Here is a 12,604-nt window from a genome sequence, read left to right as displayed (position 1 = left end):
TGTGTGTGTGTGTGTGTGTGTGTGTGTGTGGTGTGACTGATTTCTTATATTTGCTGATTTTGTTCTCAAGGTGCACAAATTTAAATTATTTTCCCTTTGGTGCTGAATTGATTCAAAACTTTGGTATTCTTTACCTCAAATAAAATAAGCACTCTCACAAAGCATATGTATTAGCCCAATATTTTTCCATCCTCTGTTGACGCTGCCTTCTGGTCCTATTCAATAAGAGTCTTTAGAGGGTGGCATCTCATTTCAGTGCCCTCCTAAGTTTCTTTGGCTATTCCTATGTCAGCCATACTGGATGAAATGCCATGTAGCACAGTGCACCTCAAGATGCAAGTGAGTAGGAATCAGCCAGGGATATTGTTAAAAATTCAAGTTCTGATTTTGACTGAGCCACAGGTTCTACATTTTTGATGATCTGTAGGCCATGCTAGTACTGCAGCTCCACAGAGTACACTAAGAGCCCTCAGGCACAGGTGTCCAGTGTTTCACGTTGAACATCAGACACACTCATAGTGTCAGGTGCCCCTTAGAGCCTTCATGCACATCTAATCTTAGCTCCCTGCTCTTTTTATCTTTGCATTTCCCCCAGTTTCTCTATACTTGTACCACTTGCACCTTCTTCATTTGGCAGCCCAAGCACACCCCGTCACACTAGAAGAGCATCCTTCTAACCCCTGAATGGGCTTTTTTTTTTTTTTAAGACAATTCTAAGGCAGTACTTTTAAACTATAGTTTCCTAAACTTTCCTAAAATTGAACATTTGGGGATTTATTTTTCAAGGCGTCTTTTAGTCAAAAGAGATATTGATGATTCTCTTTATTAAAAGTTGAATTGAAACAACTTGGTATGTCTTTCCTGGGTTTGTATTTCTATATTTTACTCAAGAACTTTGTCTCAGAGCCTTCATATGAGTGTGCTGGGGTGCCCTATAATTCGATACTTAAGAGACTATGTTTCTAAGCTAATGAGATGTTTAACCCCCACTGGAAAGTAAGAAAACACTATCAAGAATGTCCAACTTTTTGACAATATAACACAGCATTGTCATCCAGGAAGTTTACACTTGCAAACCATGAATTGATTACATTTTTTTTAAATCATGGTTTGCAAGTTTACAATTTTGTGTTGTATTGCATAGTTATCCTCAATCGCATGTACACGCCGGCGACAGGCTGGACATGTCTGTGACTAAGCTGGTGCTTGCATCTGATCCAAAATGAGACTGAATGTGATAGGAAAGGAGATTTCAGGGTTGTGTGTCCCACTACCCATAGTTTGGTACAAGTGGGCCAGTACTCTGTTCTAACCAAAAAGTCTGATCTTTAGATTCACTTCTCAGTGAGATTTCCAAAGAGTTCAGCAGTTAAAATGGTATAAGAAATAAAGTGAGAGATAACGATGACTCATCTATTATCAGAAAATCTAGGTGGAGAGCTTAGTAATTGTCTGAAAGCTGGGTCATCCAAAAGCCCAACTAGTTTCAGGTTAGGAGCCCAACCTTGCATCATACTAAGGCTCAATGTTGCTTCTTGGAGAGCTTTTAAAACTTAGAATGTCAGAGAAATTTGTGTCCAGCTTCTGAGATGGAACCAGAAACCTAGAATTTTGAAAGCTCCTTATTGATACCAAGATACAGCCAGAGTTGAGTGTGGCCCACGGGTCTACTGTATCTCAATTCACTGGGGACTTAATATTGCAGCTTTAGCCCCTACTTCATTCTAAATCAGACCCTGTATTTAACAACGACCCCACTTAATTAATATGCACATTAAAGTTTTGGAAGATCATCTGACCTAGACTGTCCCACTTTCCAACATGTCACCTGTGGGGTGGGGGTGGAGGGCGCTCTCTGAGACCCACAGCCAGCAGAGTGACAAGGCAAGAAGGAAGCCCAGTTCACAGTTTAGTAGCCAGTGTTGATTCAAACTTAAGGAGTCTGACACTGGATGGGTTATTTTGGGTATATTTAAGTATAGTACATTTTGTAAAAAAGTTTCCTGTTGTAACATAATTCCATGTGTACAATAAAATTTAAGGCACAATTTCATCAAAACTCTTTTTGAAGTACATGTCACCTCTTCCATGAAGACAGGCTACATGTGACATCTTAGGGGAGGATGTGGTATGATCTTGGTCATGCAAATAGCACAAAGGTCACTAGGCTAGTAATCACCTCCAGTCCTGTTTATTAGGGTCTGTGGGCCCTACAGATAGCATGAAGGTTACCTAGACTGTTGACAGCCTTTGGGCAGAAAATAGGTTATACATTTCTTCCTGCGAGTTTAGTGCTCCTGCTTTTCCTAGTGCTTATGTTGAGCTCAAGGATAACTGTGCCCCAGTAGTCACCAACACCCTTGTGAATCTTTAGGAGACCAGGGAACTTTGTAGTTTAATTGTGTGAACATTTCTATCTGGTGACCAGCAGGAGTTGCTGTAGTTTGGGAAGAGCATTAAGCCTGGATTGGAATATCTTAACCATGTGACCCTATCTCTGAAATTAGGGACTGTTCTCGATTTCAGTTCCTTTACTTATAAAAGTACAATAAAAACTCTTCCTGTTCTTTGCAGTCTCATGATGATAATTTGTTGACTCACACAAACCAAAGGTTCTTTAAATTTTTTATTTTTATAATACAATATAATAAGGCAAAACAAAAACAAATATATTGGAGTTTGGCAGGACAGGACAGAAGGAAAAGAGCCCAAGAGAAGGCACAAGAATCAGAGGCCCATTTGTTCACACACTCAGGAGTCACATAAAAACTCTGAACTGGAAACCATAATATATATGCAGAGGACCTGATGCAGACCCCTGCAGGCCATTTGCATTCTGACTTAGTCTCTGCAAGTTCATATGCACTTAGATCATGTTGATTTAGAGGGTATTGCTTTCTTCGTGTCCTCCATCCCCTATGGTTCTTAGACTCTTTCAGTGTCCTCTTTTGTGGGATTCCTCGAGCCCTGAGGGAAGGGATTTGATAGAGACATCCTGTTTAGAGCTGAATGTTCCAGCCTCTCACTCTCCCCATAATGTCTGACTGTGGGTCTCTGTATTTGTTTCCATCTGCTGCAAGAGGAAGCTTCTCTTATGATGACTTGACAAGGCACTAATCTACAAGTACAGCAAAATATCATTAGGAGTCATTTCATTATTCCTTTTTTTTAGAAATGGTGGCACAAACTTTGTGTCACCGTTGGCCTAGCATATCTTGAAGGCAGGACACCATTGTAGATTAGAGGATTAATGGATAGCTTGGTTTTTTACTTCTTCTTCTTCTCCTCCTCCTCCTCCTTCTTCTTTGTAGCATGCAGAGTACCTTCTTGTACCAAAGATGCTAGAATGTAAGGGTGAAGGCTCTATGTAGGCATCAGCTGTACTTTTCCATGTTAAATGAGTTGTGTAGGTGTTCTCTTCAGCAATAGGGCCTTGCTGTCGCTTTGTGGAATGCAACCTGTATTATACAGTATATCGGCAACAACTTGGATTTGGGAATTCTGGCAGGGACCCTTTGGCCAGCAACTCAATATGGCTAGATGGAACCAAATACTAGTACTGCAAGCTTCACTTGGTGACCAGAGATGGCCAGCTGGGATTCTCTCCCCCTCATTATTTGGCAATTCCATTTAGATCACCTTCATACATGTATATAGTTTAGAAAGCATCTACTATATTAGGTTTCCATATGACCCCTCAAATGGTCCTTAATTTTAGCTGTATTTCCTTATTTCCTCCTTCCTTTTCCCCCTCCCATTTGAGATCTCTGTTCCAGGCTTACCACCATCCACCCATAACTATCTATTCTATGACCTTTTCCTAATGAGATATATCTGTACCCCCTAATCCCTTACTCTATACTTAACCTCTATGATTCTGTGGATTGTAGCTTGGTTATCATTGACTTAACAGCTAATAGCCACATATATGCAAATAAGTACCATTTTTTTTTTATATTTGTCTTTCTGGGTCTGAGTTACCTCATTCTAGTTCTATCCATTTGTCTGTAAATTTACGAGTTCATTTTTTAAATGGCTAAGTAATGCCCCATTGTGTAAATGTACTTCATTTTCTTTATCCATTCATCTATTGAGTAAAATCTACATTGTTTCCAATTTCTGGCATTATGAATAGAGCAGCAATGAACATGGTTGAGCAAATGTCTCTGGGGTAGGATGGAGAATCTTTTGAGCATATGCCTAAGAGTGGTATAGCTGGGTCTTGAGGTAGATCCATTTATATCCTATTACACGCATCCAGTTTGACTGGCACCATTTGTTAAAGATGCTCTTTTTCCAATGTGTGTTTCTGGATTCGCCATAAAAAAAATCAGGCTTCCATAGGTATGTGGATTTATATCTGTGTTTTTAATTCAATTCCATTGATAAACATGTCTGTTTTGTGCCAATGCCATGCTGTTTTTTTATTTTTATCACTATATTTCTATAGACCAACTTGAAATTGGAGATAATGACACCCCCATCAGTTCTTTTATTTTTCAGGATTGCCAAAGTTAGCTTTGTTTTTTGTTTTTTGTTTTTTTTTTTTTTTTTTGTTTTGTGTTTCTACAACATACTAATTAGCTCCAAAGAAGTGAGATCCTGGATCCTACAACACAAATATGATTGTGAGCCTGATCTAGTTCAGGACACTGGTAGTTGAATCTTTTCCAGCTTTGCTACCTACCCAATGTGACCTCTGATCTACCACCAGCAGCAGCATTGTGAAGGTATTGAAAATACAGGATTTCAGCTCTCTCGAGGCCATCTGACTCAGATCCTGCATTCAGGAAGAACTCTATATGGTTCCTGGAAAATAAACTCACATGAGAAATACAATACAACCAATGTCTAAAAGTAAATGTTTATTTAAAAGGAAACCCAGAATTATCTTTGCAAGTAAAATTCAACTAGAATTATACTCTGAATGGGAATAAAGCTATCCTCATGACATTAAGGCAACATTTCCAAGTGGGGACAGGACTATGTCTTGCAGATATCAGAGATCAAAGAGGAGGCTTCCAAGGGTTGAAAGTTTCCATAATCAATATTCTCCTGTGTATGTTGGCCCTGCCTTTCCTTACCTCTCCCACTGTGTTCACTCTCAGCTCAGGCAATGGCATCTTCAGATAGCTGCTCAGAGGTGAAAATTGACCCTAAGCCCTACAGAGACCATGCTGAATCCCATACAGAGCCAGAGGGTAAGAACCTACAGGTACCAGAGATGTAAGAGGAGGCTTCCAAGGGTTAAAAGTTTCCATAATCAATATTCTTCGGTGTATGCTGGTCTGCCTTCCCTTATCTTTCCCACTGTTCACTCTCAGCTCAGGCAATGGCATCTTCAGATAATTGTTCAGATGCGAAAAATTACCCTAAGTGCTACAGAGATCAGGCTGAATTCTGTACAGAGCCAAAAGGTAAGAAACCTATTTTAACCCATTCCTGGCCTCAAAACATGGTCTCCAATCACTGGGAACTGTTCTTAAAACTACCCACAGAAGCCATGTGTTCTCTGACCAACCTGTAAGACATCTGAGCTTCAGGAATTCCTCCAGGACATTAGGTAGACAAAGCCAGTGATGGAGATAGACATGTTACAGTTTAGGACCTCAGATGTATCATCAGCAAACACAGGATTTTTATTTTTTTACATTGTATTAAATTATTGGTCAGGAGGACAGATGCCATGGTCTCTCCTACCGCCAAACTCAGGGATCAAATTCAGGTCACCAAGCCTAGCAGCAAGTGCCTTTATGCACTTAGATACCTTGCTGGCCCAGTAGATCAAGTTTAGATACACATGTTTTAAAGCATCACTTTTCCAGTGGTTTGTTTGGCAATCTCCAAACTTTCTTCTTTAAAAACAAACAAACAAATGAACAAACACAAACAACAAACAAAATATCACTAAAGCATATTACCCTTTAGACAAGAGGAATCTGACTATGTCAATACATTATATATTTTTGTGATTTAAAATATTTTAAGATATTGATTTTTTAAAAAAATTCTATGTGTAAGGGTGTTTTGCCTACATATGTATCAGTGCGCCAAGTTTATGCAATGCATGTATAGGACAGAAGAGGGAGTGGAGTTACTGACAGTAATGAGTGTTCTTGTGGGTGCTGGGGATTGAACTCAAGTCCTATGGAAGAGAAACTAACACTCTCTCCAGCCCACAATTTATGCGATTCTTATCCAAATATTTTGAGAAAATATATCTGAGAATTCTTTCTATAAAATAATCTTACCTCACATTGTGAAACCGGAACCTCCTAACATTGACAGCTATAGAATCTCTTTTAAAACACATTTGCAAGCCTTCCGCATATGTGCTTATAATCAGGATTTAGAAACTGTAGACATTAGGAATGGAATCATTGCATAGTCCAATTAACTATACACTCCAAGCTAATGGAATTGACTTGCTAATCTTTTGTCTTTGATTCAACAGCAAAATGCCCTCTGCTGTCAGATCCCAGCTCTGTTGCTATGATTTCCAACCATTCAGGTAATCTTCAAGGGATTATGGAGTAACAAGTAGGGGTGGTTGGATGTTCAGCCTCCTCAACTAAGTAAGCAACTCTTTCTGATGACATCTGAGCAATGTGTGGTGTGGCACCTTTCCTTTGCGACTTCAACAATCTTAACTTTTCAAATAGAATAAACCCTGAAAATCCATACAAGACTTGGTGTCCAGGTGAAAGAACAGGTTTCAACAGAGAAGTACAAATCACATGGTAGGCTGAGCACACATCACAGGGTAGGCAAACAATGGACAGAAGACAATAGGGAGGATATTACAAATGAGGGGTGCCAGTTGAAGGCATCGTGCTCATGAGGCAAGGGATAGTCTGTGTGTATGATTGTATGCATATGATATATAATTATATAGTGCAATCGATGACCTATTATACTATCATTTGCTATTCTAAGGAGATTCAGTCTGTATTTGGCTCATTCTCTTCCCTTGATTAAAATCTGACCTCTGTCACTCATGGACAAGTCATCTACTCTAACAGAGATGGCAACATGAATAAGTCCTCTGTCTCACAGTAAATTCATATTCAGACAAATCCCTAGCCATAGTTGCAGCTAACCCTGCCCACATAGGAAGTCTTAATAAATGCAGGTATCTCCCTCTGGCAATCTCTCATTGTCAACTCCCTTCCTGACACAGAGTTACAGCTTCTGGCTGCCTCCTGCCCCACCCTCTTATCCCTGCCCTTCTATTGTCCTCACCATCAGCACAGCGGGCACCTGACACAACAGAGATCCATGGCATTATGGCTCGGCTGAGGGTACAGGCCCAGCAGGAAGAGGGTTCAGACAAGCAAAGTCTTAATACCATGGCTACCAACCCCATGGAAGGTGGCTACTTTGTTGAATCCCCACTTTATTGATCTGAAATATAATATTTGGGGAAATTTAGTAACTCGGCCTTGTGAATGATTGAAAAGAGATGATTGTTCCCGAGTCATCATGGTCTCAGTGCCCCCAAAAGTTCAAAGCTCCTGTATCAGTGAGTAGAGAGAGAGAAAAAAAAATAGATAAGTAAGCAAGTAAATAAACAAATAAATAACAAGAGGACTATATAGTGTCTAAGCTTGAAGCATAAAACAAAGACTTATAGCTGCCTCAGACTGGTTCACTATTTGTAACTTCTGTTACTGTTTTCCAGGTGCAAGCATTAAGCCACCTTCCCCAAACAAACATTTCATTCGCGATACAAACCAGCAGATTCTCGTCCTCGAAGGCAGCACCCTTGTGGCGGTTCCAGACAAGTATGGAAAACGTGGAGGTGACCCTCAAATTTTCTTTACCCAATGGCAGTGATAAGTGCTCCCCCACAGACCTTGGGTAGGTCCTGCCCCTCTCCAAGGGGAGTGCTTGGTTCCTCCTCCTCTTAAAAGGAGGAAGTGCTACTATCCCTTGAGCAGCTGGGTGTGAGTTTGGAACCAGCAATGAGAATGAAGGAAAGAGATGATAGAGGGAACTGCAGGCATCCTCCAATCAAATGAAGTCTCTGCAGACAGCAGAGTGATCAAAACCAGAGGTGGAGAGGGGAGATTCTGAGAACTAGAATGTGCTAGGCTCTAGAATCAATATGATTGTGAGGATTTATCAAGCTAACTATGCCTGAAACTTCAACAGGAAAAAGAAGAAAGGAAAGGGGAGCAGGACAAAGTTTTTATTCTAAAGATGACCCAGTTTTCTTTTCCCAGAGACCTTTTATGTGTCAACTTTACCCGTAAGAAAAGCCAGCAGCTCAAAGGCAAATAAGATTCTTTTGGCTGTATCTAAGGGAGAACGCTATCTCTGTTGCGATAGAGTCAAAAAACCGAAACGTCCCTCATTAGAATTAAAGGTAAGAGCTAAGGAAATCTCCCCTGTCCTTCAGCTCAGAGAAGTAGAAATTCTTAGTGCTAAGACCCACAACCTAAACTTTAGCCAAGACCATCCTCATCTTTGCTTCTTTCCTCGCAAAAGTAGCCTGGTGATATGTTAACCACTTCTCAGTCACAGAAACAAATACCCAAGACAATCACCTTCTAAAGAGAAAAAAGATTTTGGTTCACAGTCTTGGCTAATTAATCCTGTTTCTCTGGGGCCTGTGGTGGTATACTACAGTGGAAGTACATGGGGAGGAGGAGGTCCAGACTGCTCGATTAATGCCTAGGATGCAGAAGAGGGAAAAAGGGTTGAGGTCCCACAATCCCCTTTGAGGGCATAGTGACCAGTAACTAAGCACCTCATAATGTTCCCATCACCTCCCAATAGCCCCAAGGTGAGCACCAGGGCTTTGGGGGAATGTTCTAGATCTAAACTGTAGCAGCTACTAATAAATTCTCCTTTGTCTTTCAAAAAGAAAATTAAAGAACTGAAGTCACTGAGCCGAGATAAGCTCCTGTCCTTCACCTTCCTGAAGGAAAAGGCTGGTTCCTACTTCACACTGGAGTCAGCTGCTAATCGAGGGTACTTTATCTACACCAGCAGCACACCCAGGCAACCTGTAGGAGTGACAAAAGAGCTGGGGAAGCACAAAAATACCCACTTTGAATTTGTAAATGCAAATGTGGATTTCAATGAGATTAAAAACTGAAAGCACAACAGGACAGTGGCCAGACCAGCTATGATAGCAGGATTTGGCCTCAGCCTGACACCCATCAACAAATAGGAGTAACTTCTCTTTATAAATAGTACCTTCAATCAGCAAGCTTGGGGATTTGGTGTGTGTGTGATTTATTTCTTTAAAGTGTTTATAGTTAATTTGAAATTTGTAGGCTGAAATAACTTTATGGAGAAAAACAATCTCAAACCTTAAGGGGGTTTCCTATTTTCTAAAAACATTTCTGACCTCCTCTGGATGATTCTATATTCCATGACACAGCTAGCCTGTTGGTGTTCTTCTGTTATCTGCCATTCAGTATCTGTTAGAAAGACAGACCATACCTGTGTTATCTTAAGACTAAAATCCAACTATTTACCCAGTCTCCAGCTGTGCCTTTCCCTTATCAACTAGTGAACTGCAGTGATTACTATCCAGCTGAAAATATTGATGCTTACATTAGCTTAGTTACTCTTAGTAACTTAGAGTTTAAAAATGCCATGATTAACGACAAAATAAGAAAAAAAACCAGCATTTGAGGAAAACCAAGATTTAACATTTCAGTGAAAATAGATAATCAAAATAGATAATCTGCAGTGCCTTTAAACAATCCATTTTTTATTATTATAAATACTGTGTAATATTTAAATGGAAAATTCCAGAAATAAATAACTCATAAGTTTCTTCTACTGTGTACATTCCAAATAGAGTGATAAAATCTCACACCCCCCAACTTGGGAATTACTCATTTGCCATGTACATCAGCATTGTATATACGATCTGTTGCTTACTTACTAGCTGTCTCAATTGTTGGATCTATTCTCATGGAATCCCAGTGCTTGTGTTCAAATAGCCCTTACTGTATTTCATAATAGCCCCATAGTTCAAGAATTCTTAGTGATGCTGCCAATCTTAGGAACCAGATAACACAAAGAGAAACTATAAAATCCTTCCTTTGAGTGAAAAGGGGAATGTTTTCAATGTAATAGGAAAGGAGGGGAAATTAGATGCTAAAGTTGCTGAAATATACAAGTTGAAATGTGTCTACTGAAAAATTAAACGTTCTAACAGGCACACATGCATAGAAGAAGCCTAGTAGCATGTACAGGATTTGATACTATCTACAGCTATGGGTATCCACTATAGGCCTGAACATGTCTTCACAGATTAAGACAGTTTAACTGTTGATACTACCATATCTCCAGGCATTTACAGCCAGCCTTAAAACATGTTGTCAAAGAGAAGTTGAATTTAATTAACTGCTGATATTATCCACAGCTTCAGGTATTCAATTTAGGCCTTCCTTAGAACATGTCTACACAGAGATGGAGAGTATAACTGATGATATTATCCACAGCTTCAGGCATCCACCATAGGCCTTATACCCTGTTCTCAAAAGAGAAGAAAAACTTAACTATGGGAACTATCAAGTATCATAAAATGAATCATCCAGTCTTGGGCTTAAACCATATTCTTAGAGAAGGAGTATTTAACTGTTAATACTGTCCACAGCTGTAGACATCCATTGTAGATCTTAGACTATATCCTCACAGAAGACTGTTTAACTGTTGATACTATCAACTGTCCATTAATTCACTGTAAGCCTTATATTATATCCTCATAGACAAGGAGAGTTTTGCTTTTGATACTGTCCACAGCTTCACTCATCCCAAGTATATTTTATGCCATGTCCTCAGTGACAAGGAGTTTTAACCTGTCAGTACTAGCTATGTCTTAAGGAATCCATCATAGAGTTTAGCACATGACCTGAAAGTTAAGGAGAATTTAATTTGTGATAGTGTCTACAGATTAAAGCGTCCATCATAGGCCATAGATAAATTCCTCACAGAGAATGAGAGTTTAATTGTAGATAATTCATAGCTTCATGCCTATATTGTAGGACTAGGGCCTTGTCTTCAAGCAACTATCCAGACTTTCCTCCATGCACAATAGAGATGAAGAGTTTAACTCTTGATACCATCTACAGATTCAAGCATCTATCATAGGCCTTAGACCATCTCCTCGCAAAGAAGGAGAGTTGAACTCCTGACATTCCACAGGCCTTCCAGGATGCTTCAGGCATCCATCATAGGCCTTCCTTAGACCATTCTGTCATAGAGGAGAGTTTAACTGTTGATATTATGCAAATCTTGATGCATCCACCATAAGACTTAAACCATATTGTAAAAGAGAAGTTGAGTTAAACTGTTGATATGATCTATAGTTTCATGTATCTACTATAACCCTTAGGCCATGTCATTACAGAGAAGGAGAGTTTAATTGCTGACCATATCCACAGCTTGAGGAATCAACTATATGCCTTAGAACACATCCTCACAGAGAAAGAGGGTTTTACTGTTGAGGTTTCTCCTCAGATTTATGCATCCACTATGGGGCTTAAAGCATGTACTCACAGAGAAGGAGAGTTTAAATGTTGATACTACCCATAACTTCATGCATCAACTATGGGCCTTAGACCATGTCCTCACAGAGAAGGGGAGTTTAACTGTTTTGAATATTTTTTTACAACATCGAGTTAATTCACTCAAGAAACATTTTATTAATAGCCGCTTAGTACTTTTTTTTTTTTTTTTCAAATGGAAGGAGTCTACCAAGTGCATCGAGGGCAGTAAACAGCCTTACCATTTATTTTCCTTTTGCTGAGATAATCATCAAAAACATTTTGCAGTGAGGTCCTCCAGATGGTTTTGCCTGGGGTTTTGATTGAGTAGCCAGGCCTGACTTGGGGCACAGACTGTGAGCCTCTGCTTTAATAACAGCACATTACAGTATGCAGAGTCCTCAAAAATAAAACCACCATATGATCCATCAATCTCATTACTAGGAATGGGGCCATGGAAAGGCAATTGAGATGCCCAAGCAACAGCCTCACTCCCATGTTTATTGCAGCACTGTTCATAATAGCTAGGAAAGAAACCACATGTCCGCTAAAATGATGATGACTAGGTAAAGTGGTAGATATATACAATTAAATATTAGATGGCCAAAAGTAAGAAAGAATAAGAGAAAACAAAATCCTGTCATGTGTGACACCGTGGATGGAATCAGAAAACACTATGTTCAGTGAAACAGGACAGCCGTAGATAGATGCTGCTTGATCACATCTACACTGAAAACCTAAAAACATTGGCTTCTTAGAATATGAGGCAAGGATGCTGGTTGCTAAAGGTTTCCGAGAGAAGGACAAGGGGAGGGGGCGGGGAAGTGTTGGAGATGAACCAGAGGCCCTGCTCTGCATCTACACTCTGCAGCCATCTGCCTGGCAGTGTGTATTCCAGAAATCCACAAGAAAGCATTGAAATGTTTCACTACAAACAAATGTTAACATTTGAGGGGATAGACAAGTTTACCGCTTAGTACTTTTAAACCACATTGATTTAATCACATTCTAAACTAGTTCCTATGATGAAAAATAATATCATTGTATTTCAATCCATGCTTCATTCAGATTTCACTTATTTAATTCCTCAGTTG

The 12,604-nt window shown here is 39.7% G+C and overlaps 1 protein-coding gene across 1 annotated transcript; it reads left to right on the top strand.

Moving 5' to 3' along the window:
• The first annotated feature begins 5,116 nt into the window (after positions 1-5,116).
• Positions 5,117-9,217, top strand: LOC127221906 (interleukin-37-like). Its single transcript, XM_051183856.1, has 6 exons — positions 5,117-5,201; positions 5,325-5,417; positions 6,455-6,511; positions 7,682-7,801; positions 8,226-8,368; positions 8,870-9,217. The coding sequence occupies exons 1-6, from the start codon at positions 5,117-5,119 to the stop codon at positions 9,101-9,103; spliced, it is 732 nt and encodes a 243-aa protein (XP_051039813.1). The 3' UTR covers positions 9,104-9,217.
• The last annotated feature ends 3,387 nt before the right edge of the window (positions 9,218-12,604 follow it).

This window comes from Phodopus roborovskii, unplaced genomic scaffold, assembly GCF_943737965.1.
Source record: "Phodopus roborovskii unplaced genomic scaffold, PHOROB, whole genome shotgun sequence".
Lineage (NCBI taxonomy): Eukaryota > Metazoa > Chordata > Mammalia > Rodentia > Cricetidae > Phodopus > Phodopus roborovskii.
Note: the sequence above shows the minus strand (reverse complement) of the source record. Positions and strands in the feature narration are given on the sequence as shown.

What these genes read in the sequence shown, in the direction of transcription:
- LOC127221906 (XM_051183856.1), top strand. Translation starts at nt 5,117, where the DNA reads ATGGCATCTTCAGATAGCTGCTCAGAGGTGAAAATTGACCCTAAGCCC. An exon ending in ATCCCATACAGAGCCAGAGG is followed by an intron (nt 5,202 to 5,324) that starts GTAAGAACCTAC and finishes GTTCACTCTCAG; the next exon opens with CTCAGGCAATGGCATCTTCA. An exon ending in CAAGTATGGAAAACGTGGAG is followed by an intron (nt 7,802 to 8,225) that starts GTGACCCTCAAA and finishes TTCTTTTCCCAG; the next exon opens with AGACCTTTTATGTGTCAACT.